Source organism: Callorhinus ursinus, unplaced genomic scaffold (genome assembly GCF_003265705.2).
Source record: "Callorhinus ursinus isolate GAN/ISIS: 27379988/994484 unplaced genomic scaffold, GSC_fseal_2.0 scaffold72, whole genome shotgun sequence".
NCBI lineage: Eukaryota > Metazoa > Chordata > Mammalia > Carnivora > Otariidae > Callorhinus > Callorhinus ursinus.
In genome coordinates this window covers 881,245-904,660 of record NW_027397134.1, presented here as the reverse complement: position 1 = coordinate 904,660, position 23,416 = coordinate 881,245, and the positions used below count along the sequence as shown (strand labels likewise).

Sequence of the window (23,416 nt, the reverse complement as noted above, 5' to 3'; positions counted from 1 at the left end):
TGCTGTTACGAATTGACTTTAGCCTTTTTGGATGCACTGCTTGCACATCATTGAAGAATAATGACAAGTTTCTCCTTCACCGAAATGTACTTCATAACATAAATGTCCAGTAAATTTTTAACCGGGAACTCCCAGGATAATTTCATCTTTATTTTTCCTTATCATGCTCCTCATTCTCTGATAACATATTTATTTTCTTGCTTACTGTCTGTCTCCCCAGGTAGGATGTTCCCTCTAGAAAAGCAGGAGGGGGTTCTGCCTGTTTGTCTTGGATTCCCCACGTGGGGAACAGTGCCTCGTGCTTAGCAGGTGCTCCACAAATACTGACTGAATGAGGAATTCTGCTGGCATAGGAGAAGCTCCTGGAAATTCACAGGTTCCAGGCCCTAAAAATGTCTGCAAATCTCCAACGCCAAGAAGGCAGTGAGAATCTTTTCTCGAGTTCTGTAAGTGCTTTCACATGGGGACCAAGCTGGGAGCTTGGGACGTATTTACCTGATCACTACATGAATAATGCTCACGATTAGCAAATTAAATTACCACCTACTTTTGCATAGCATGTGTTATGAGCTGAATTATGATCCCTACAAAATGTGCATGGGGAAGCCCTAAGGCCCACTGTTTCGAATGTGACTGTATTTGCAGATGGGGTCTTTAAAGGGGTGATTATGTTAAAGCGAATCCCTTTGGATTGCGCTGATCCAATCTGACTGGTGTCCTTATAAGAGGAAATCTGGATACACGGGGAGACAAGCAGGGATGCGCGCAGAGAGGAGAGGCCATGGGAATGCCCAGGGAGAAGGCAGCCATCTACGAGCCAAGGAGGGACCTCCAAAGAAACCAGGCCTACTGACACCTCCTCGGTCTTGGGCTTCTAGCCTCCAGAACCATAAGGCGATACATTTGGGGTTTAAGCCCCCCATTTGTGGTGCTTTGTATGGCAGCCCTAGCAAGCAAACACACAGAGGGAGCTCTGATTGGCTATTCCGGAGGGGGACCTAGGGATAGAGGCACATCTGGGGCAGGACAGAGTCTCTGCCGGTGGGAATATAAATAGGGGCAGCATTGGCGTCCCCCATGAGGGCATAAGCTAACACTGCCTTTGTAAATAGGGAATAATGAGTGCATTTATCTCTCAGGACTTTTGCTAAAGTCGTGGTGCGATGCTCCATGTGAAATGCTTAGCACGGTGTCCAACGTAGCACGTGAGTGAGTAATAAACCTTAGCCTACAGTTTTAGTCTGACTAATACTTCTAGGGTGTTTGAAGAAGTAGTTATCCCAGCTACAGGCGTGGCTAGGCCAGTGTAGGCTGTGGTGCAGGTGTGTATTTGTGTGGGCATGGCAGGGCTGTGTATGCAAGCAGGTGTATGGGGGGGCTGTGAGCAGATGTTCATGGGTGCTTGGGTGTTGACATGGGTGCACGTGGGTGGAGATGCATTTGTGTCAGTATGTCACACGCATTCAAGGTGTATAGGTTCATTAACTTTTTCAGGGGCTTGTTCATTTATTCATCCATCCAAATTTCTTGAATGCTTGCCTACACATATGTACACAAGGTAGATCACTAGACAGACAAGGGAACTTTGATAGAGGTAACTATGGGAATTAAAGGAGAATGGAGAAGGAGCATTTCTTTCCGTTCGATGTATCAGGGAAGACTTCCCAGAGGAGGTGGCATTTGAGTTGATAAGGCCATCACGTGGACTTTTATAGGGGCAGAGAAATAACAGTGCGCACTTGAAACTACCAACATTTCAGGCTGATCCCATTCCTTGGAACCCTTCTCCCCGGGCTGCCCCCATCAAACCTCCAGGGTCCCCTGATCACAGAACAGAGAGGAAACACGGATGCCAAGGAGCCATCGCTTTATTTTGTATAGACCAAACGTGCTGGAATCCCCATGCCCGAGGGATTTGCCTCCTGCCGGACCCCTCTGGCCTCTCGAGCACAGCCACACTGGCTGGCTCGGGACTGAGGGCCCCTGGGGAGGCCTGGCCGGTCTCTCTCTTTCTCCAGACAGTTGTGGAGTCGGGAAGTCTTGGAGGGCAGTACATCTCAGGAGGCTGGAAACAAACACAGGTCAGAGTGGATCAATAGGATGCAGGAAGTGTGTTTGGGGGGAGGAGGCCCTGATATCCCATATCCCTGGGTGGCATTCCTGCAGAGACACCATCCAGAGGAATGAAGGATGGTAGGCAGCAGAAGGGGAATGAGAGGGATGGAGCTCCCGAAGGGCCAAAGGGCCGAGCGCAGGGCAACCTGACACTTCCTGCTTGCGGCAGGTGCCGGCCCTAGCTAGGGATCTCTGGCATTCACATCAAACTCACAGTGTTACTTTGGGAGGTGGTATTATCAGCCCCATTTTTGAGCTGTGGACACAGGGGCTTGGCTAGATCCCACAACTTGCCCCAGGTCTCATGGCCAGTTAGTTACAAGGAAGAAGCGAGCTTTGGGAGGCTTGCTTGGTTCTGAACCCTCTAATACATTTGCCTCGCAGGGGGCGGGGCTGTATTGTTCAGCCCAAGCCTCCAGCGTGGATGTCAGGGTTTAAGATTTTTTTTTTTTTTTGGCAGATGCGCGGTTACCACGGTGAGCACTGCTGGGAGGGGGAAGGACTTGAATTAAAAAAAAAAAAAAGGCAGAGACAAGATGTTCTGTGATGACTTCTGCTGAGAACTGTTCTCCTTATGGACGTGTGCCCTTTACTTGGCCTTTGAAACTGCTTTCTGTGTCCCCGAGAGCATAATAATGTAAATGAATATCACATCTCTTCCCGGTAATTGAGAGCAGAGAGAAGGCCATGTTAAGTCAAATTAATTTGCTCTGATACAGTCCAAGCCCATTTCCTCGGAAGGGGCAATCGCTTTTTGATGGGCTGAGGGTGGCTCTCGAAGTAGCAGGTCTATGGAAGTGGAGGCCAGGTGGCTCGTTTGGGTCCGGGAGGCCTCTGGAAGGAGGACTGGGAACCAAGGCAAGGCCCCGGCTGTGCACCTGCGTGTGGCTGCCCCACTCTGCTGGAGGCTGAGCTGCTTCAATTTCAGTGGCTAAGAGATTCATGGAGGCCGCGTGTTGTTATTACTAGGCAAGTGGGGTTGCCTTGTGTCTGAACCCGGAGGCGGGTGCTTACACCTCCTCGGCTGACGCCCAGCCTCCCCTCACTGGCTTTGCCTTTCAGCCAGAGCCACGGGGTGGAATGCCCAGCACCCTAAGGCTTGAAACGTGCTGCTCAGGGAGGGGCTGCCAGGTGGTCAGCCCTGCCTCAGGGCAAAGAGCACTGAACTGGCGGTCAAGGTGGCTGGGTTGGCGGCAGAATCCCTGGAAGGGGAGGGCTTGATCTCGAGGACTCCCTCATTTGTTTTACCAGTGAGGCTGGAGTCCAGGAATTCCAACATCCCTTTAAGAATAGACGGTTGGGATACCAGGCCGGTATGGGGATGCCAAGGGAGGCAACCTCTTTAAAGATCCAGCTCTGTCACGGAGGAGGCTCTGAGTTTATTCCTGTGCGTGCTCGGAATGGGTACCCAAGGAGAAGTATTACGGACACAAGTGGGGATTCCGGAGTTTCGAACGCCATTCTGCCTGGGTGACTTTGTACAAGTGACTTAACCTCTCTGACTCTGTTTTGCCAACCTGTAAAATGGGAATCAATCCTCCTAACCACCTTTTGGGGTTCCCGTGGATACCGACTTGTTTGACACGTACGTCCAACAAATGTAAGCCTTTATGAGCAATGGATTCCTCTTCCTACCTTCAGTCCGGAGAAGTTCTAGGATTAGCACTGGGGTAGGAGAGAAGGCAGAGGGAAGCCCCACTTCTCTTCTCCCATTGCTGCTCTGGGACCTCTGCATTTGCCCTCCCCCCACCCGGGGCCTCCATTTCTCTCCAGGTATGTAAGGCAAGAGCTGGACTCCACTCTTCGCAAAGCCCCTTCTACCCTGGCCTGAGCCCATCCCACAAGATCTGCCGTCATTTCGTGGACAAAAGGCCACCACGCCTCCTCCGACTCCAGGTGGAATGGAGCCCTGGAAAGACAAGAGTGGGAAACCAAAAGCCCAGCACCTTCTCCGGCACCGCCTTACCGGACCCTCTGGTTTTCCGATGGGTCCGCATCCTCAAGTGCTAAGGAACCAGTGGTACCTAGCAGAGAGCTTAGCATCTGGCACCTCACTATTTCCGCAAAACCTCTAAAACCCGTCGTCTCTAGAGAAATCACTCACGGCGTGGAAGGCAGCGGCAGCAACAGGTTTTCTCCGGGCTGCCGGACCTGGTGGACTGTCTGGTTCTCACTCCCCAAGAACAGTTCTTCTCCCCCCCCCACCCCCGCTGCTTTTACCTGCACCAGCTCCTACTTCCGGAGATACTTCTTCATTATGCTCTCAACATCCTCGTCTTTGCCCCCCACCCCCGGCTCCCTGTGCTCGGGGGACGTTCGCTCGCCACCATCACCCTCCAGCCTTGGGATTCGCGGTCGGCTCTTGATGCTGTCGGCGCTTTTGAAGGACACAATGGAGCTGGAGGAGGAGGATGAGTCGGAGAGGTGAGCGGGGTCCTCCTTGGACTCCGGACTCTTTTTCAAAATGGTCTTGATCCCCGAGAGAAAGGTCCGGTCAGCCTCCTCCGTCTCAAAGTGGATGCGTGAATGCCTCGAACTGTCTTGACCCTCTTTGGCTGCTCTGGCCAAGGACCTGGGAGACTCAGGCTTCCGGATGGCTGGGAGGAAGTCATCGAAATCCACTTTGGTCGTGCGTTCATAGTTGAGGCTTGGGACCTTCCAGGTGAACGGATCGCTATCCAGGGGTTCCTCCATGAGGTGGGCAAACTGGCGGTTCTGGAAGACCAGGGACTCCTTCCCAAGGTCTGGACAGCCCGCATCGTCGAGGGAGGACTCCAGACAGCGCCTCCGAGGCCGCAGCGTGGGCGACAAGAGCATGGACCCGGATGAGCTTGGGGAGCTCAGTTTTCTCCCGGAGCTCTGCCCCGATTCGAAAAGGGACTCGCAGGAGCTGAACCGGTTCTTCAGCTTCTCAGGCAGCAGGGTGGTGCCCTCGGCGCTCTGGGAGGAGATGCATTTCAGGCTGGTGGAACGCAGGAGTCCGGACGACGTCCCACAGGCGCCCTCCGGTTCCAGGGCTGACTTTGCCCCAAACCCCAGCGAGAAGTCTCCCTTGTTTCTGCCCGCCCTGGCCCTCCGCAGCGTGGAAGCCCCGGTGGTCTGGTAAATGGGGAGCGTGGGCCAGTCCTCCAGGCCTAGCGGGGACCCCTGGCCCCTCTGAGCTCTCTTCTTCCGGAGACCTTCCACAAACTCCGACAGGGCCGCCGAGGGACTGGGCAGCTTTTCCCTGGACGCTGGGGACGCGTCCGTACTCTGAGAAGCCGGGGAAGAAGACCGCGCCCCCAGTCTCTCTGTGGGTTTTCTCTGCCCGCCGCGCTTGTCCCCGTCCCCCAGATGGTAGTACTTTTGCCGTTGGAGGCAGAGGGGAGAAAGAGACTTGTCCCCCGAGGTCTGGCTCTGCACGGTCCGGGCTCTGCTCAGGGCCGATGCCGGCAGGGACCTCTCTGCATCTCTGGCCTCGTTGTTCATCCTGCGCCAAGAAGACACATGCGGTCAGTAGAAACCATGCAATTCACACGGTCTGCGCAGTTGGTGTGAGAGCCGCTAGGCACAGGCGCTAATACCATTTTTCTTTGGACACACCATCCCTACCGCACTCTCAAATGAACTGAATGACTTAATGCGCAAATTCAAGCCATGTAAATGATTTCTTGTTGCTTTCTGAAATGCAATTTCTGCCTATACTTAAACCCAGCTAAGTACGTGTGAGTGGATTAAAATGGCAGTTAGGTCGGGTGACTTAGATTTATGAGCCATCGCATTTGACGTGATAGGACCTTCCATCCCAGGGCCTGCTGCGAAATAAGTTGCTTGCTTCTTGGAGACTTGAGGGGGACCTGCGGGGGGTTATTTATTTATTTAGGGCCAAGACCAGAGGAGGGTCCCACCAAGCAGGACTTGTGAGAGTCAGTGACCCAAATATGTCTCAGTGGGATGCTCTATGGCACCTTTGACTGGTTTATGGGGTAGAGGAAAAACCCGGTCCCCCCCGCCCCCCGCCCAAAGGGAAAGATTTTCATAAAATCGACACGAAATCAAGTCTATACACAAGAGGACAGACGGTTTCTATTCCGGGACTATACCAGGCTTGGCTTTCATGCAGAGGCATTTTATAGCAGCTGAGCCAAAAACACTCCCCCTCTGAAAAGTAGGAGCCTCGCAGCGAGGCGAAATTATAGGCTATAAAATAAAGGGCATCTTTACAGGAGAGAGACCGGAGTCCATCAACCGTTCCTTTAATAAATAAAATCTATTTGTCCTTCCCCTAAGAGAAACGACCCCCTGCCCACCCATCTGGCAAAGTTATAATTTATGAAAAAGCGAAAGGGGTATGAACGTCAGAGCCTTGGCAAGTAGACAAAGCCAGTGGCTGGAGGCTGAATATGGCCAAGGGCCACGTTTATGCAGGTTTCTAGTCATTATTCTGCTTCTCGACACTGTTTCTCCAACTGACAATGGGATTCAGCCTCCTTTACATAAGGGGGGGGTTGGGGATTCTGGTACAAGACTCTGAGGAAAGCTTCTTGCCCACTGAGGTGTGATAGCACCATTTCCACCCCGACCACATGAGACAGTTTAGAAGGAAAAGAGAGGACCACGGTGACCCAAAGCGCTTTCGAATCTGTTACGGAAACCAAGTCAATGGTATCCGAAGGAGATACCCAGAGGGGGAGGAAGATACAGACAGGTGAGCGGGAATCGGGGTCTTTCCTAAGGACATGGGTAGAGACCTAGACCCTGCCTTCCTGAGCTCCTGAGGTCAACCATCCCATATGCCTCTCTCTTCTGGGGTTGGCAGGAGCCTCCCTGACCCTGGAGCTGTGGGAGGTCGCCATGGCAATGATGCTCTGTTAAAGAGTTCCATGAGTGATAGGCACAGGGCTGGCTGTGGTCATCTGCTTCTCCATCTTGGTCAGCTAGGTGGAGGGTCTGCCGGTCATGGTGGGGGGGTAGGGGGAGGACAACACGGTCGAGGTTGTGGTGTAGGCAAGCTACCTCTATCACCCACTCCCTTCCCTGCCTTGAGCTTCCCTCTTGCTCACTGTGCCCCCGCCCCCCGGGGTCTCCCAGTGCCGAGCCCTTCCAGCTTCCGGGGTGGAAGAGAAGTGCCCGGTCACAGTGCTGACATGTGGGGAAGTCATAGGAATGGAAGAAAAGCCCGGGGCACAGGGCCCAGCACCTAGCTCTTCAAACAACGGTGGTGAGATGAAGAATTAAGGACCTATAACGAACAGACGTGCATCCTTGATAACAGTTGGTGGTGATCTGGAATACTCCTAGGAATCTCTGCATCTTGAGCCTAACCCACCGCTGGACCCCACAAATGCCTCAGTTCAAGCTCCAGCGCGGAAGAGCAGAAGAATGAGTGAGCAGGCGACCTGGCGGCTCATCCTTCCAGAGAAAGCTTGGTTCCCCATGTGCTAAGACGGCAGCCACACAATTTGTCCAGAGACTCTGCCTCCTTTCCCATTGCTTGGCTGTTACCTTCCATCTCTGTCACCCCTGGACGTGGGCTGGAGAGCCCCCTTTATGAGGATCTCAAGGTGTGCTGTCAATATCATTGCCTTGGAATCCCTCCCTGAGCACACGGCAAGGCGGCCTTCCCGTGCTTTGCTTTATCTTTGACTTTTTTTCTTTCTTTTTTTTTTTTTTTTTAAATAAACAGCTCCGAGCTGCCAGGGGAAGTGGGTTGCTCCCAGGGCCGACAAAAGCCATTTCCGCCCTGCCTTGGCCCCGAAGGGAGGTGGACGCGATGAATGTGTCTCAGGTGCTCAGTCGCATCCATCACCTGCCACGTGGGGATGGTGGTGTCGGGGCTGCTGTCCCTGAGTCTCCTGGGACGCTGCCATCGCAGTCAGCCCGGCTCCCATCATCAGTGCTGGCTGTGGGTGCCAGGAGAGGGCATGGGGAGGGGGGGGAAGAGAAATGAGGAGCAGGAAGAGGGGAGATGGAGGAAGGTGGGCGGGGGGGGAGGGGGAAGGGGAGGAGGGGAGGCGGGGGGAACGGCTGCCCCCCGCCCCTGCTGTCGAGACCGTGCAGACTCTCATCCCTGCACCCTCTGACTCGGCACGGAGCCCAGCACACAGCAGCTGCTCAGTAAATTTTGTTGAACTGAGTCAAGTCTAGCTTGGAAATAGGTTCCCGAGGAAGAGGACCTAGAAGAACAGAGGGAAGGGGAGGAGGGGCAGAGGGAGGCGGGAAGAAGAGGCAGGCAAGTGAGCAGCTGCAGTGCGGGGATGTGGGGCTGGAAAGCAGGGGGGAAGGGACGGGCTGGTGGGGAGGGGAAGGAGGAGGGTGTCTGGGGGCAAAGGCGGGTAGAGGGGCTGGCGTGGAAGGGGCACAGGCTGGTGGTGGGGGATCTCTGACCCAAGGTGGGATGGGCTGGGGAGGCGGCACGAGAAGCCATCAGCAGCCCAGGAGTGGGGGTCTGGAGACCCGCGGCGGCGACCAGCTGGTGTCCACGACACAGGGCACAGGCTCACTGGGACCACCCCCTGCCCCCCCCACCCCCCACCCCCACCCACTCCACTAGACCCGACAGATCTGACTGCCTTCCCTGAGGCCTGCCAGAAGCAGCACCTTCCATAAGAGGTGCAAGTCAAAATGCCCCAGCCTGGTGGTCACTGCGCTCCACCGAGGGGCCCAAGGGCCTGGTGTTCGGGGGCGGGGAGGGGGGGGTCCCACCTTCCTGGAGTTGTCTGGTGGTTCAGAGCCTCAGCTGCTGGCCTTGAAATAGGAACACAAGCCAAGCTGTGTAGACTCCTGGGGAGCTGACAGGACAGAGGAGGAGGAGGAGGGGGGGTGTAGAGCGAGAAGAGAAGCAGGAGACATGGGGAAGGGAGGGGCAGAGCAGCAAGAGAGGACGAAAGGAGTCGTGGCTGAGTGCTGCCTCCAGGATTTGCCATTCAGAAATCCACCCCCATCTCTGCAACGCCGGCGCTTCCACTCCAAGTACAAAGTTGCTTGCACCCACTCCTTTCTGTGTGCAGACCTCAGAATTTCATGTGAATGCAGACACCCTCTTGCAGGCTTCCGAGGGAGGGTCCCCATTCTGCCCTTGGAGGGAGATGATCTTCTCCGTTTTTGACCCGGCTTTGGACATTTCACACCAGCCTGCTGTTTTCATTCAGGGGCCTGGGAAGACTCATTTTTCCCCCCCGCTGTCCTTACTGGACAGCTTGACTCAGATGGAACTCTGACCATCACATGATGGATGGCTGGCCGATGATCAAGATGTCCCTGTGCCTGCCTCCCAGAACCTTGCCCAGGGAGAGCGTTAATGGATAGACGTTTTCCCGAGTCACTGGGAGACGGGTATGTACAAACACTAGGCGGGGCACCCTGCTTCTCTAAGGAGAGACTCCAGCAACATCTTGGGAACTTCTGCTGTCTGGCCTCTAGTCTATCCGAAGAGGAACAACTCTCTAGCATACCCGCTGAAAGGAGCCAGCGGGTCCTGAGCATCTAGCCATAGCAGCACTGGGCTGGTGCCATAACTGAGTGGAGGGGTTAGTCAGCTGTCACTGAAACAACTACCCCTAGGCTGGGCACCTACTGTATGCCAGGCACGGTGCCGGGTGCCATGCATGCAAGGGAGACCAAGCTGATGGGCTTCCTGCCCTCACGGAGCTGACAGCCACGTTCATTCATAATCCTTACAGCAGCTCCATAGATAGGAATTATGACCCCCAAGCACTGCAAGGGGGCGTGGGGTGACCTCCACAAGCACACACGGGTAGAAGTAACAGAGGTAGGGTTCCAACCCCACAGCCAGTAGCACCATCCTCTGGAGACTTCCTTTGAGCCCTGCAATGTGACCCAGAATTAACAGTATTTCCTATGTCACCTTGTCCAGATAACATTTGTCACTTGAAGCTTGGTCTGCTTCTGCCACTCACCAGCTACGTGGCCTTGGGGCAATCACCTGTCTCTTTGCCTCAGCGTCCTCAGCTGTGAAATGGGGGGAAACCAGGTCAACCTTGCAATGTTGTGGAGCTAACAGCTCCAAGGGGCAGGGGGTTTGTCTGTCATGTTCACTGCCATACTCTGGCACCAGAAACAGTGTCCTCGCACATAGTAGCTGCTCCACAAACACGTGCTCAGTGGATGAAGTTCAGCGCTCTGGCACCAGGTAGGTACTCAGCTAGGGGGTGTTGGCTGAGTGGGTGAAGCTCTAGTGTCTGCCACCTAGTAGGTACCCAGTTGATGTTTATTAAGTGAATTAATGAAGAAGAGAATCAACATGAAAATACTCTAAGTGTTGGTGACTTAACTTTCTGAAGGTTTATTAGGGAGATCTGGATATGAACCTCCAGAAATACAGGAATTTGCACTTTCCAACCTCCCAGGCTAGGAAAACAGGTTTCAGAGGCAAACAGGTCCAGGTTCAGATCCTGGCTCTGTTTGGGCCCAGCCAGGTCCCTTGTAGAGCTGGAACTTGCTCAGTTGGAGGAGTGGGGACAAGAATGCCCTATCTCACGGGGATCGGTGAGGAATTAGAGAGGGCGTATGTGTTCGGTATAGTCGGTTCTTGCGAATGTCGCCCGTGTCCACCTCCACCGCCCCCAGCACTTCATGCAAGGCGAAGGGTGGTACACTTTACCGTGCATATATTATTTACTCCCTTCAAAACACCGCTCCTAGCAAATGTATGCTTAAAAATCTTAATGCTCATTTGATTGTTGTTGTTGTTTTTAATGGCTCTGCCTATCATGGCTAGAGAAGGCCCCAGACTGAGGGCAGAGGTTCAAGAATGAGCAGTTGCTATATATGACCCTGTTCTGAGCTGCACACCAAATGGACAAGGATATTGAAGCAGTCTGTTGGGCTGCAGAATGAGCCAGCTGCCAAGACCCGTGTCTCAGTGGGGACCACACCCTGCGCCTGCCAGGCTGTCCTGTGAACGCGGCTCCATCATTTTACCACATGAGTAGATGCTCCATGAATATCAGGTGAAGAATGAAAAAGGCACCTCTACACACACGCAATTTGTATGCACGATCTCATCAAGATCAGATCCTTGCCCCATCTTGTGGATGAGGAAACAGTCTCACTCGTGAAAAGCCACTCGCTCAAGGTCACACTGCTAAGTGGCAGAGCCTGGATGTGAACCCTGGTGGGTCATATCTGAACCTCATGCTTTTCCCTTCCACAACATCCTACATCTTCCAGGTAGAAAGGTGAGTGGAAACCTCAACCGGTTGAACTCCTATCTATATGTCTATATATTTCAACATCCACTGAGACATAATGAACAAAAAAAGTGAGGTCCAAGTCAAGGAGAGACATGGGATTCACCGGCATTCAACATAATTACACAGCAAAAATAATTCCCATGTCTGAGTCTGGGCAGAGCCTGGGCAAACTGTAGCTGCAGGAAACTCGACGCAGACTTAATGACGCCATGAATCATCCCCCGAGATGTGCTGTCACCCCCATTCTTCATCTGCACCCTGAAATCAAGAGGAAATTAAAAATGTATGGATGTTCTAATACTGGCGAGGCCCAGGATGGGAAACCAGATGTGCTTTTAAGATGACCTGAAGGTTTTGTGACCAAGGCCAACACAACAATGGATAATCTGTAATAAACGTTGATATGGTGCCTGAGACTGTGCATGATGTGGTAGGAACGTGAGACATTTATTAAGCCCCTATAGGATGCAGCTGAATTCTACATAATCACTGCTATGTATTGTGCCTTTAGGCTTTGTAGACACACCTTGATTTTATCTTCACAATAGTCCTCTATTATAATCCAATATCGTAATCTTCCTGTTTCACAAAGGAGGCTCAGAAGGACACGTAATTTGCCGTGTAATCAATGGGAGAACATGCATTTAGGCCAAGGAGTCCAGCTCTGGGATCCATGCCCCCTAACTGCTCTGCTCTCCTGCCCTTTACTGTCCTATTTTACAGATGAGGAAACCGAGGCTTTGGAGAGGCACATGGGCTTGCTGAGGCTCTCCTCTTGGTCTGACCATATACGATGCCAGACTGAGCTCCAGGGAGCAGAGGATGTGCTGCCTTCCCCTCCTGGAGAGCACACAGTAGGAGTGGAGACTGAATAAACCCATGAAGAAGGGTGAGCAGGGCAAAAAGTTCTGGGTAAACTGAGCCTCAGACTAAGTGCAGCAGGAGGTTGGCAAGGGAAACAGGTACCAGAGCCTGAGCGCTTGGCCTTTCTGGAGGACGTTGGTGGGGTTGAGTGAGGCTTTTGGAAGGGGGGTAGGGTTTGGGCAAGGATGTCGAAGGAGACACCCCAAGCACCAGGAGGAGATCCCCATCCCTCCCCGCCCAAGCCCCTGCCAGTTATGAGCTTATTCAATCTCCAAACCCTTGGCAAGCAAGGGCTGATCATCTAAATCTCACAGGCAAAAAAACCAAGGCTGAGTAAGGCCATTCATCTGGAAGACTTGAAGCAAGGAGGAAGCCATGGGGTGGGATAACCAAAGAAGCATGCTCAATTACAGTGAGCCTGGTTACTATTCGCCAGAAGGTACAGAGACTTGAGTCAGGAAACAGACTCTGTAAATATATTCTTGATAATATAATGGTTTCTATGAGACAAGATAACTCCCAAGGCTTCCTTGCTGTTTGCTCTGATCTTAAGTGGGTGCTGAGTCCTTGACACTTGGGCAAAACCAATCCAATGACCCACCCTCAGTAGACACCTGTCCGCCTACCTTCTGTGCATCAGCAGACTTTTTCATGGCCTCTCTCATACATTCTACTGGGTCCTAGGTCCTAGGTACCGGCTCCTAGGTCCTAGGTACTAGGAAAAGCAGTTTTTGAATGCAGTTGCCCATCAAAAGCACCCTGGAAACTCTATTACACACACACACACACACACATACACACACACATACACACACACATTTCAATGTGATGAACGGGAGGTGAGGGGACCATTCTAGTATCAGAGGGAATAAAGGTTAACCAAAGATGTGAATAAAAGAAGGAAAACTATGGGGTGCCTGGGTGGCTCAGTCGTTAAGCGTCTGCCTTCGGCTCAGGTCATGATCCCAGGGTCCTGGGATCGAGCCCTGCATCAGGCTCCCTGCTCCACGGGAAGCCTGCTTCTCCCTCTCACACTCCCTCTGCTTGTGTTCCCTCTCTCACTGTCTCTCTCTCTGTCAAATAAATAAATAAATAAATCTTTAAAAAAAAAAAGACGGAAAACTGTGTGGGAAGAGAGGTGGTATATGGGTACTTTCTGCTTAATTTTTCTGTAATCCTTCTAAAAATTTCCCCCCAAAATAAACTCTACTAATTTTTTTAAGAGAGAGATTAAAGAAACAAAACAACCAAACGCAATGAATATCTTTAAGAGGATACAGGGATACAGACAATTTTAGGATATTGGGTGTAATCCGGATTTTGAGATCTTGGACGATCTTATGGGTGTGTTGATTTTCTTTGGTGAGCTAGTGCTATGGCAGTTAGGAAATGTCCTCTTTCTTCTTCTTCTTTTTAAGATTTTATTTATTTGACAGAGAGAGAGAAAGAGAGAGCACAAGCAGGGGGAGGGTTAGGCAGAGGCAAAGGGAGAAGCAGGCTCCCTGCAGAGCAGGGGGAGCCTGATGTAGGACTTGAACCCAGGACCCTGGGATCATGACTTGAGCCAAAGGCAGTTGCTTAACTAACTGAGCCACCCAGACGCCCAGGAAATGTCCTTCTTCTTAGGAGAAAGATGGGAAACTATTTTAAGGAGGACTGTCATGGTGTTTTCAACTTACTTTCACATTGTTCAGCAAAAAAAAAAAAAAGTTTCGATGTGGATAGAAGTAGAAAAGGAGCTAAAGACAGAAATGAAGTCGATATGCAAAACGCTGGTCATTGTTGTATTAAGGTGGAGGCTCATTGAATGGATGGTGCCCGGATACTTCTGGAGTAGAAAAATAGAAGAAGAAAGAAGGGAGGAAGGACAGAGGGAGAGGGGAAGCAACATTTATGGGTGATTTGGAAGAACCACCGTTCTATATTACCAAAAAAAAAAAAAAAAGCAAACATTTTTACTCATCCTTCAATGCTCAGCCCAACTGTAGCCTCCTCCAGAAAGCCTTCCCCCACCTCCCAGGTTGGGTGAGGTGTCTCCTTTGGCTTCCACAGCCCCCGGGCTCCCCCATCACTGTGTACTGCAATTGCTGTTATGAACTAGATTGTATTGTTCTTCTATGAATCCCCGGTATCTAGAAGGAAAGTTTATGGGATGGAAAGAATGAAGGAATGGAGGGGTAGGGGTGGGGCGTGTAGAAACATAGAAAGAATGAACAAAGGGCTCCATCTGACTCCTCTGCCTGGTTCATTCAGACCCCAGCAGCCCTGCTTCTCAGCCAGCCAATCCCACATCTCCGAGTTTAAAAACAATAGATTCCAAGCCAACTTCCGGTACACAATCTGGAGTGAATGCTTCATGTCTAAACCCAAGCCAAAAGCCTGGTTTCATTGCTACAGAATTCCATCAACTTCTAGAATATCAGAATGGAAAGGCAGCTGAAACCCCAGCTGGCTTGAACACCTCATTCTACACCTGGAACAACAGCAAAGGAAAGAGAATGTCTCAGGTCATACACTGATGAGACAGAGAAAGTACTGGTTCTATACTTTTACCTTCTTTTTTTCTTTTTTTTTAAGAGAGAATCTCAAGCAGACTCCCCGCTGAGCACAGAGCCTGACATGGGCTCGATCTCACAGCCCTGAGATCATGACCTGAGCTGAAATCAAGGGTCAGATGCTTAACTGAGTGAGTGACCCAGGCGCTCCTATACTTCTTTACCTTCTGATACAATTTCCACTGTGTTTCGAAAGAACCAACTGGATATGTAAAGGGATTAAAATCTCTAATTGGATTGGAGATTCAACTTGGGTTCAACATATTTAAATAAATTTTCAATGAATTCCTTCACTTTTCACAGACATTGCCTCAGTGGAATGTAGTGCAATGAAAATAACCATAAAAAAATCTCCGACGTAGTCATAAAAGCACCAGTTCCTCATGAAAATGCAGTTTTAAGTGAATGGAAATTATCCAACCAGCCATCCAGCCACCCCTCCTTATATCCACCCAGAGGCATTTACTGAATCCATGATCCCAGATGCCATCAATAAGAAGATCAATAGCCCTTGCAGTACAGAAGCTTAAAGTCTGAAAGGGAAAGGAGATTCACCAAGTTATGACCGGAAGGAAATTTGAGTGAACCTTCATATCCTCTTAGGCATGAAAACTAAGGAAGAAATGTTTACTTAGCAAAGGGAGTAAAAAGTCCAGTTCAGCCTTCAACTTCTGGCTATGATAGATTAGCTTTTCTGGATATGATAGACTAGATTTTCCAGAGGAAATTTCCACTTGGAAAAACTAGAAAATTTAAGTTTAAATTTACAGGCATTGGAGGGCACCAAAGCAACCAGGACTTGAAGGGTCAAATTTTGGAAAGAGGGACGTATGTTGAGATAAGCCCAGTACTGTGGCATTTTTCCTCTGGAGTCATTTGCTGATCTTGAGGAGGAAGAACCAATCCAAGGAACATACACACTCAGATATCAAGACTTACATACAAAGCTACATTAATTAAGACAATGTTAAATCAGCTCAATGATGGACAAGTAGAAAAATGGAACAGAATAGGGCCTAGGATATATATAAAATCACTTGATTTAATTGAAGATGATAATGGTGGTAAAATGTGAAAATTATGACTTCTTTTAAAATACATACACAAGGCTAGTCAGATATTCATATGCAAATGAATCTTAACTAACCCTACCTCACACCATAAATATTAATTCCTGAATTGTGTATCTAGATATAAAAGTTAAATCAAAACAGTGTTTGTAAAAAAACATGGGATGTTTTCATAATTTGGGAGTAGGCAAATAAAACTTCAATGGAATAGAAAAAGCACCAACCATAAAGGAAAAACATTCTAAGTTCAGTTACATTAAAATTAAGAACTTCTGCCTGTTAACATAAACTGTAAGAGAGTGAAAAAGGCACTCCATCAAATGGAGTGGCTCCACATACTCAAGAAAAAACTTACATCTAGAATATACTAAGGACTCCTGCAAATTAATAAAAAGAAGAGACAACGCAAAAGAAAAACATAATTGGCAAAAGACTTGATCAGACATTTCATCTAAAAGGATATCCCAGTGAACATATAAGCACATGAAAACTTTCTTTATCAGGAACGTGCCAAGTTAAAACCAAAAATGTGACCCTACCAATATACACCAGAATAGCTAACATTTAAAAAAAAAAATGACAAAACCAAGTGTTAGCAAAAATGCAGAGCAACTGAAACCCCCATTCACCGCTGGTGAGAATGTAAACTGGTACCACCGTCTTGACGTTATTTATTAAAGTTGAAAATATACCTATGGCCCAGCAATTTTACTCCTGGGCATACACCCAACAGAAATCTAAATCCATGCAACAAAAGATGTGTACAAGATGGCCCACAGTAGTACCATCCATAATAGTGTTAAACTAGAAACAACCTAGGGGCGCCTGGGTGGCTCAGTCGGTTAAGCATCTGACTCGTGATTTTGGCTCAGGTCATGATTTCATAGGTTGTGAGATCGAGCCCCACTTTGGGCTCTGCATTCATTGAGGAGTCTGCTTGAAGATTCTCTCCCTCTGCCCCTGCCCCCACTCCCCTGTTCTCTCTCTCTCTCTCTCTTTCTCTCTCTCAAATAAACAAATCTTAAAAAAAACTAGAAACAACCGAAAATGTCTATTATTAATAGAATGAATAAATCATTATTATATATTCCTACAATGGAGCATTATAGACCAGGTTTTCTCAATGGTGACATAACTGACATTTTGGACCAGACAGTTCTATGGGGCCAGTCCTGTAGGTTGTATAGCAGCATCCTGGTCTATCTCTGTTATGATGACCAAAAATATCTCCAGACATTACCAACTATCTCCTGGCAGAGAGGGGGGTGCAAAATTGCTCCCAGTTGAGAACCACAGTTATGGACTATAGAGCAAAGAAAACAAGGGAATTACCCCTAAATGCAACAATGTGAATGAAGCTCATAAACATAATATGAAAAGGGGTGCCTGGATGGTGCTGTTGGTTAAGCATCTGACTCTTGGTTTCAGCTCAGGTCGTGATCTCCAAGTCCAGTGAGGAGTCTGCTTGGGAATCTCTCTCCTGCTCCCTCTGTTCCTAGTGCTCAGACTCTTGCTCTCTCTCTTTCAAATATAATAAATAAATCTTTAAAAATACCCCGCATAGTATTAAAAGAAAGAAGCCGGATGCCAAAGAATACTACTAGATACTTCCTCTTATACAGAATTAAAAAAAAAAAGTCATATCTAATTCATAGTGTTAGAAGTCAGGATGGTGGTTACCTTCAAGGAAGGAGGAGGTCATGACCTGAACGGGGGCAAAAAGGTTTTAGGGGCACCTGCGATGATCTGGTTTTGCTTTTGGTAGTAATTACATAAGTAGGACCAATTTTTGAAAATTTCATAAAGATGCACTTTCCTGGATGTGTATTTCAGTGATAGGTCTACTTCACCAAAATAGAGCTCAACCAGAGAACCACAGATTCTAAAAGAATGTCCTAAACCATCAACATTTAATCCAAATGGTTTTTACACAAACTTGCCGCTAAATTAGATGAGTCTCAAAGTTTCTGAGACATCCGCAGATCTACCATCCAAGACCTGCAGTTTTAGGTAGAAAACAGCCCTCCTTCCTGTGGAAGCCTGTCCAAGAGTCATGTTGGCTCTAAGGCTGAATCTTGGACAGAGCCAGACTTCTGGTTCCACTTGCTCGGGCCTGGGGTCTGTGGTAAATGTGTTTGCACTGACATTTCCATGCTTTCAGTTTCCACTAATCTTCTTAAGACTGATAAAACTGAATAGCACCCCTTTGTCCCAGGAAGACATAAAACCATATTCATGAGAGGCCTGTTCATTAAGTATCTTCAGGGCAGATTAAAATGATCCCAAGCTCCAGTTCTAAGAATGCAAAGACCAGTAAATAAATGTACTATTGAAATAAGATTAGTGGTGAATGCTTAACCTACTTTGAGAACGACCTGTTTCTAACACTAAGTACCATCCATTCACATTTACATAATTAATGAACTAATTACAAACACATCTTATCTAATCATTTAAGCAGGTCTCATGTGACCCATCCTTGCCTTCACTTCTGTAGTAGACTAATTGCACTTTCTTGAAAGGAATACAACTTTATTTTAAAAACAATACCCTGTAATTTAGACCTTTTTACTAATTCAAGCCAGCCTTGTCCCACATAAAAATCAACGGGGGCAAAAGGAAGTTGATGTCTAAATCTTGTTCTTTTTTAAACCAAGAACAGCAAGCTGGGAGTATGGGGCTGCAAATGTTTACAGAAAGCAAATTTTCCCCCAGTAAAAGGAAAAGTTGTAATGCCATCGTTTAGCCAAACGAACAGCGGTTGTGTTAATTCGGCACCAAAGCAAATGATACATACAACAGTAATTAGCGAAGATTACACAGTAATTAAAATCACGATGATTATGTGAGTGAGAATAATTTATACAATAATCTCCATGCTCACATTGCAATATGGTACAAGTCCAATAGCAACAGTGGAGAGCCATGTTTGGTAATACATTCAAATCACAGCATCACTAATTATGTGGTGATAGATTGGTCATTGAAATTTAGGGATAAATAAAGTCTCTGACCAGGACACACACAATTTTATTTGGGCTTCCCAAGGCTACTCAGTGAGGACCTTAAACACATGAATACGTTTTCTCTCTTCTTACTGTCCTCCCCTTTCCCTTCTCCATGCCCCCCATCCCTCGACTCTGTCTGCATAATTTTGTCCACTCCCATAATTCATCCTTCCCCTTGGTGGAAAACATTTGCTTTGTTTATTTGTCTTTTATCTACTCACTATTATTCTGCTTCAGGTAAGGCACCCCCTTATCTTTTGGGGAAACCCTTTCTTCCCCAGTTTTCCTGTGGTTTGGGCAGGAATAACCCCATCTCCCAGAACCAGGTGAGAACACCAACTTGAGCCTATGGTAAGAGATTCCTTCATTCCCCTTATCTATTCTGACTGGTTCAGAATAGACATGTGACTCCCTTTGGGCCAATGAAAGTCAAGCTCAGGATTTTTGAGGAACTGTTCAGAAGAGAGAAGCCCTCTTTACTTTTGGACTCTGAGTGGTACAGGCATGAGCTGGAAGATCTTGGCTGCCATCTTGCTACCTCAGAAAAAAAGCCAATGTAGAAAAGAGTAGGGCAGAGAGGCTGCTGAGGGATCAAATCGCCATGATCAGTTTTGAATCCCTGGATGGAGGGAATGAGACCAGAAAGGCAGGCAAAAGCCAGATCACATAGGACACTGTAAGCCTGCTAATGTGCTTGAATTCCACCCTGTTCCATCCTGGAGGGCAGAGATCACCGAAATTTTCCTGTGAAGGGCAGATGGCAATAAATTTTGGCCTAGAGGCCATCTGGTCTCTGTTGCAACTGCTCAGTTCTGCCATCACAGTGCAGAAACAATCATAAACAATACATAAAATCAAAAACAAAAAAGTGGGCATGGCTAGGTTCCAATAAAACTTTATTTACAAAAACAGGTCGAGGGCCAGATTTGGCCTGTAGGCAAGAGTCTGCTGACTCTTGTGATAGGAAATGGGAAGCCACTGCAGCCAGACTTTCACTTTAAAGGGATCATATTGGCTGAAGTATAGAGGATGGACCAAGGGAGGATGGTACTGGAAGCTCTTTGTCAACATCAAAGACAGAAATGATGGTAGCCTGACTTACAGGTGTTGGCAGTGAGGATGGAGAGAAGCAGAGAGAGCCAAGAGTGTTGGGGGGTTGGAGGGAAAAATTAATAAGATCTAGGGATCTGTTGAATATGAGGATGAAGGAGAGGGGATGGTAGTCTGAGAAGACCCGGTGTGGGCGGCTTTATGAATGATAGAACTACCAAATGATACTGATAACACAGAGCGGACAGGGAGGCAGGAGATGCCTCCTGGATATGCTGAGTTAAGACACCAGGGAGAGGTCATCTTCTCAGTGCAAGGATTAAATACAATGTCTCCATTTAAAACCTGGGGGGACATAAGAGCTGGAGGTCTAGATGGGGGAGTTGCCCACTTACAGTAGGGGAGTTAAAATCACAAGAGGATCATCTGTGATCATGGAGAGAGCAAAATAGCCAGGTGAGGGCATTAACCCATGACTCCCCACATTTGGGGCTGGGGGTGGGAAGGAAAAGACCAGAAAAGAGAGGTTTGAGGAGCTCCAAGGAGCAGAAACGTCTACGAGGCTGAGTGAACAGAGAAGTGTTCAACAGTTTGCCAACTTCTCAGTCCAGAAAAAGATCAAGACTGGAGAACGTCCCCCGATTTGTCCCTTCGGAAGCCGCTGAATGGTGAGGAATGTTTCAATGCCAGGCCGTGGTTGGCAGGAATGGGAGGTGTGTGAGTGCAGATGGTGCGTGTGGAGCCCCACTTTGGAGGGGAGAAGGAAGACCTCAGTGGGCTGCAGGCTGAGGAGGGAGTCTAGAGTGAAGTAGGGAAAGCCTGACATACTGTGAAGACAAGAAGGAAGTGGGGAGAGGCCCCCCACTTTCATACCCTTCCAGCAAGGACAGAGCCAGGAGAGGTCAGGCACATGGCGGGGGCCAAGGTGAGCACACCCATCCCTGGATGGCCCTGCCACCACCTGCAACCAGAAGTTAAGAGAGATTCCTAAGCCAAGTATGAGTGCCACCACCAAGCCCATAAACTTCCCCTCTGGGGGCCATGAAGGTAATTTAGTGTCTCCATCTCCAGAAGCTCTTGCATTTATCAGCGGCACCTGCAGGGTTCCTGGACTGTAAATCATAAGGCTTTAGGTGTATTTCTCTTGGGTTGACGGCCCCTTATAAATAATGCAGGGAATGCTTTTATTTTTTTGGTGGAAGACTGCTTTCTCTCTCTCTTCTGTTTTAAAGTGACCTTCTTTCTCAGTCAAATTCAAAATGTCCAAGAGACTCATTTATTGAGCTCTATGAGGTGCCAGGTAGCATGCGGCTGGGGATACAGGTGTGCTGTCCTCTCCTACTGTCCAGTCTCCTAGCAGGAAGGACACTGGGATGATCTGGTAGCAGCCAGTCAAGTTTAACAGGCAAACGCCCTCGGACTCACCGAATCATTTGCCCACATGCATAAGACTGTGTGTGTTTGTGGGTGTGGTTTTAAGGGCTTATAGGCTTAGAGCAAATACCTGGAAAACAGCTGAAAGAGAAAGAAGAAGACTTTAATGAAGGAAACTGTGGCATGACTTGAAGATCTTTTGCAGGACTGGAAAAAAATGAGACTGGCGTAGGCGTACTGATAAGGAAAGAGTGCCGAAATATATTGTAGAGGGAAAGAAGCACACAGTAAGAATTTATGTAGCACCTAAGGTACATCATAGAGCGTTGTATCATTTATGTCTTTAAAAGCCCACAAATATGTTCTATATTTGTTACAGGTACATTTTTGTTTAAAAATCCACAGAGAAAGATGTGGAAGGGGGAGCACCGAACTGAAGGTGGTGGATACCTTTGGGAAGGGAGCTGAGATTAGGGGCGTGGTTAAGAGGATTTTAGCTTTAGGGACACCTGGGTGACTCAGTCAGTAAAGCGACCAGCTCTTGATTTCTGCTCAGGTCATGATCTCAGGGTGGTGAGACTAAGCCCTGTATCAAGCTCTGTGTTGGTCGTGGAGCCTACTTAAGATTCTCTCTCCCTCCCTCTCTGCCCCTCACCCCCACCCCACCCGCATGTGTGTACACTCTCTCTCTCTCTAAAAAAACAAGATGTTAGCCTTTTCTGTTCTACTTTAAATTCTTGAAGGGAGGAAGAATTCATAGATTACTTGTGCAGTCAGAAAGAGCTGGAAGGCACCTGAGCTCTAAGCCCAGACTTGGCTATAAATTTGGGTAAGATACTTCCCTCTCTAGACCTCTGTGTTCCCCATCTGCATAATGAGCGAAGCGGGTCAGTTAATCCCAGTGGTTCTTTCCAACTCAGGAGTTCTTGAATCTCTAAATCGTAAACATGTTCCAAGGACAGTGCTCAAGAATTTCAGGGCTCGCTGCCATGGGATCTAGCACTCAGTAGGCATCTTTTGGATTGATGCTGAGTGTTGAATGATGATCCTTAGGCAGTTTTAATATTAAGAATGGTTGTTTTGAAAAACAAACTGAGGGTTCTAGAGGGGATGGGGGTGGGGGGATGGGTTAGCCTGGTGATGGGTATTAAAGAGGGCACGTTCTGGTGGAGCACTGGGTGTTATGCACAAACAATGAATCATGGAACACTACATCAAAAACTAATGATGTAATGTATGGTGATTAACATAACAATAAAAAATTTAAAAAAATAAATAAAAATAGAACTACCCTATAATCCAGCAATTCCATTACTGGGATATATCCAAAGGAAATGAAGACAGTATACCAAAAAGACATATGCACCCCCATGTTTACTGCAGCATTATTTACAATAGCCAAGATATGGAAACGACCTAAGTGTCCATTGATGGATAAATGGATAAAGAAGATGTATATAAAGGAATCTTATTTGGCCATAAGAAGAGGGAAATCCTGCCATTTGTGACAACGTGGATGGACACTGGGGGCATTATTCTAAGTGAGGGAAGTTCCAGACAGAGAAAGATAAATACTGTATGAGCTCACTTATTTATGGAATCCAAAAAAGCTGAACTTATAGATAGCAGAGTAGAATGGTGGTTTGGAGAGAAGGAATGTTGGTCAAAGGGTACAAACTTGCAGTTAGAAGATGAGTAAGTTCTGAGGATCTAATGCACAGCCTTGTGACTATAACTAACAAAACTGCTCATATACTCGAAAGGTGCTGGAGCAAGATGGCGGAGGAGTAGGAGACCTGGATTTCATCTGGTCTCAGGAAGTCAGCTGAATAGGGATCAAACCATTCTGAACACCTACGAACTCAACAGGAGATCGAAGATAAGAATAGTAACAACACTCTGAACAGAAAACCGACCACTTTCTGGAAGGTAGGGCGTGCGGAGAAGTGAATCCGAGGCGATATTCGGGAGGATAGGCGGCGGGGGAGGGGCCCTCCGTCGGCCGCTTCTGGCAAGTGCTAGAGCCGCGGAGCACAAAATCGGAACTTTTAGAATCCGGCTCCGCGGAGGGACGTCGCTGCAGTGGCTAAGCGGGGGGTGGAAACCTCGTGGGACAGTGTGGTCTCAGGACCCTTGGGGTCACAGAAAGACCGGGGGTGCCTGAGTGCGGCAGAGCTCCCAGGTAT

The 23,416-nt window shown here is 48.5% G+C and overlaps 1 protein-coding gene across 3 annotated transcripts in view; it reads right to left on the bottom strand.

Moving 5' to 3' along the window:
* Window positions 1-1,850: 1,850 nt before the first annotated feature.
* MYO18B (myosin XVIIIB) overlaps window positions 1,851-23,416 on the bottom strand; it is a 264,944-nt gene continuing 243,378 nt past the window's right edge. For all 3 annotated transcript variants that reach the window (XM_073886782.1, XM_073886784.1, XM_073886783.1), the window contains 2 exons: window positions 4,336-5,584; window positions 1,851-2,065 (listed from right to left, as the gene is read on the bottom strand). In XM_073886782.1, the coding sequence (XP_073742883.1) occupies window positions 4,348-5,584 (1,237 nt within the window). In that variant the 3' untranslated portion in view covers window positions 1,851-2,065; window positions 4,336-4,347. The remainder of the gene's footprint in view (window positions 2,066-4,335; window positions 5,585-23,416) is intronic.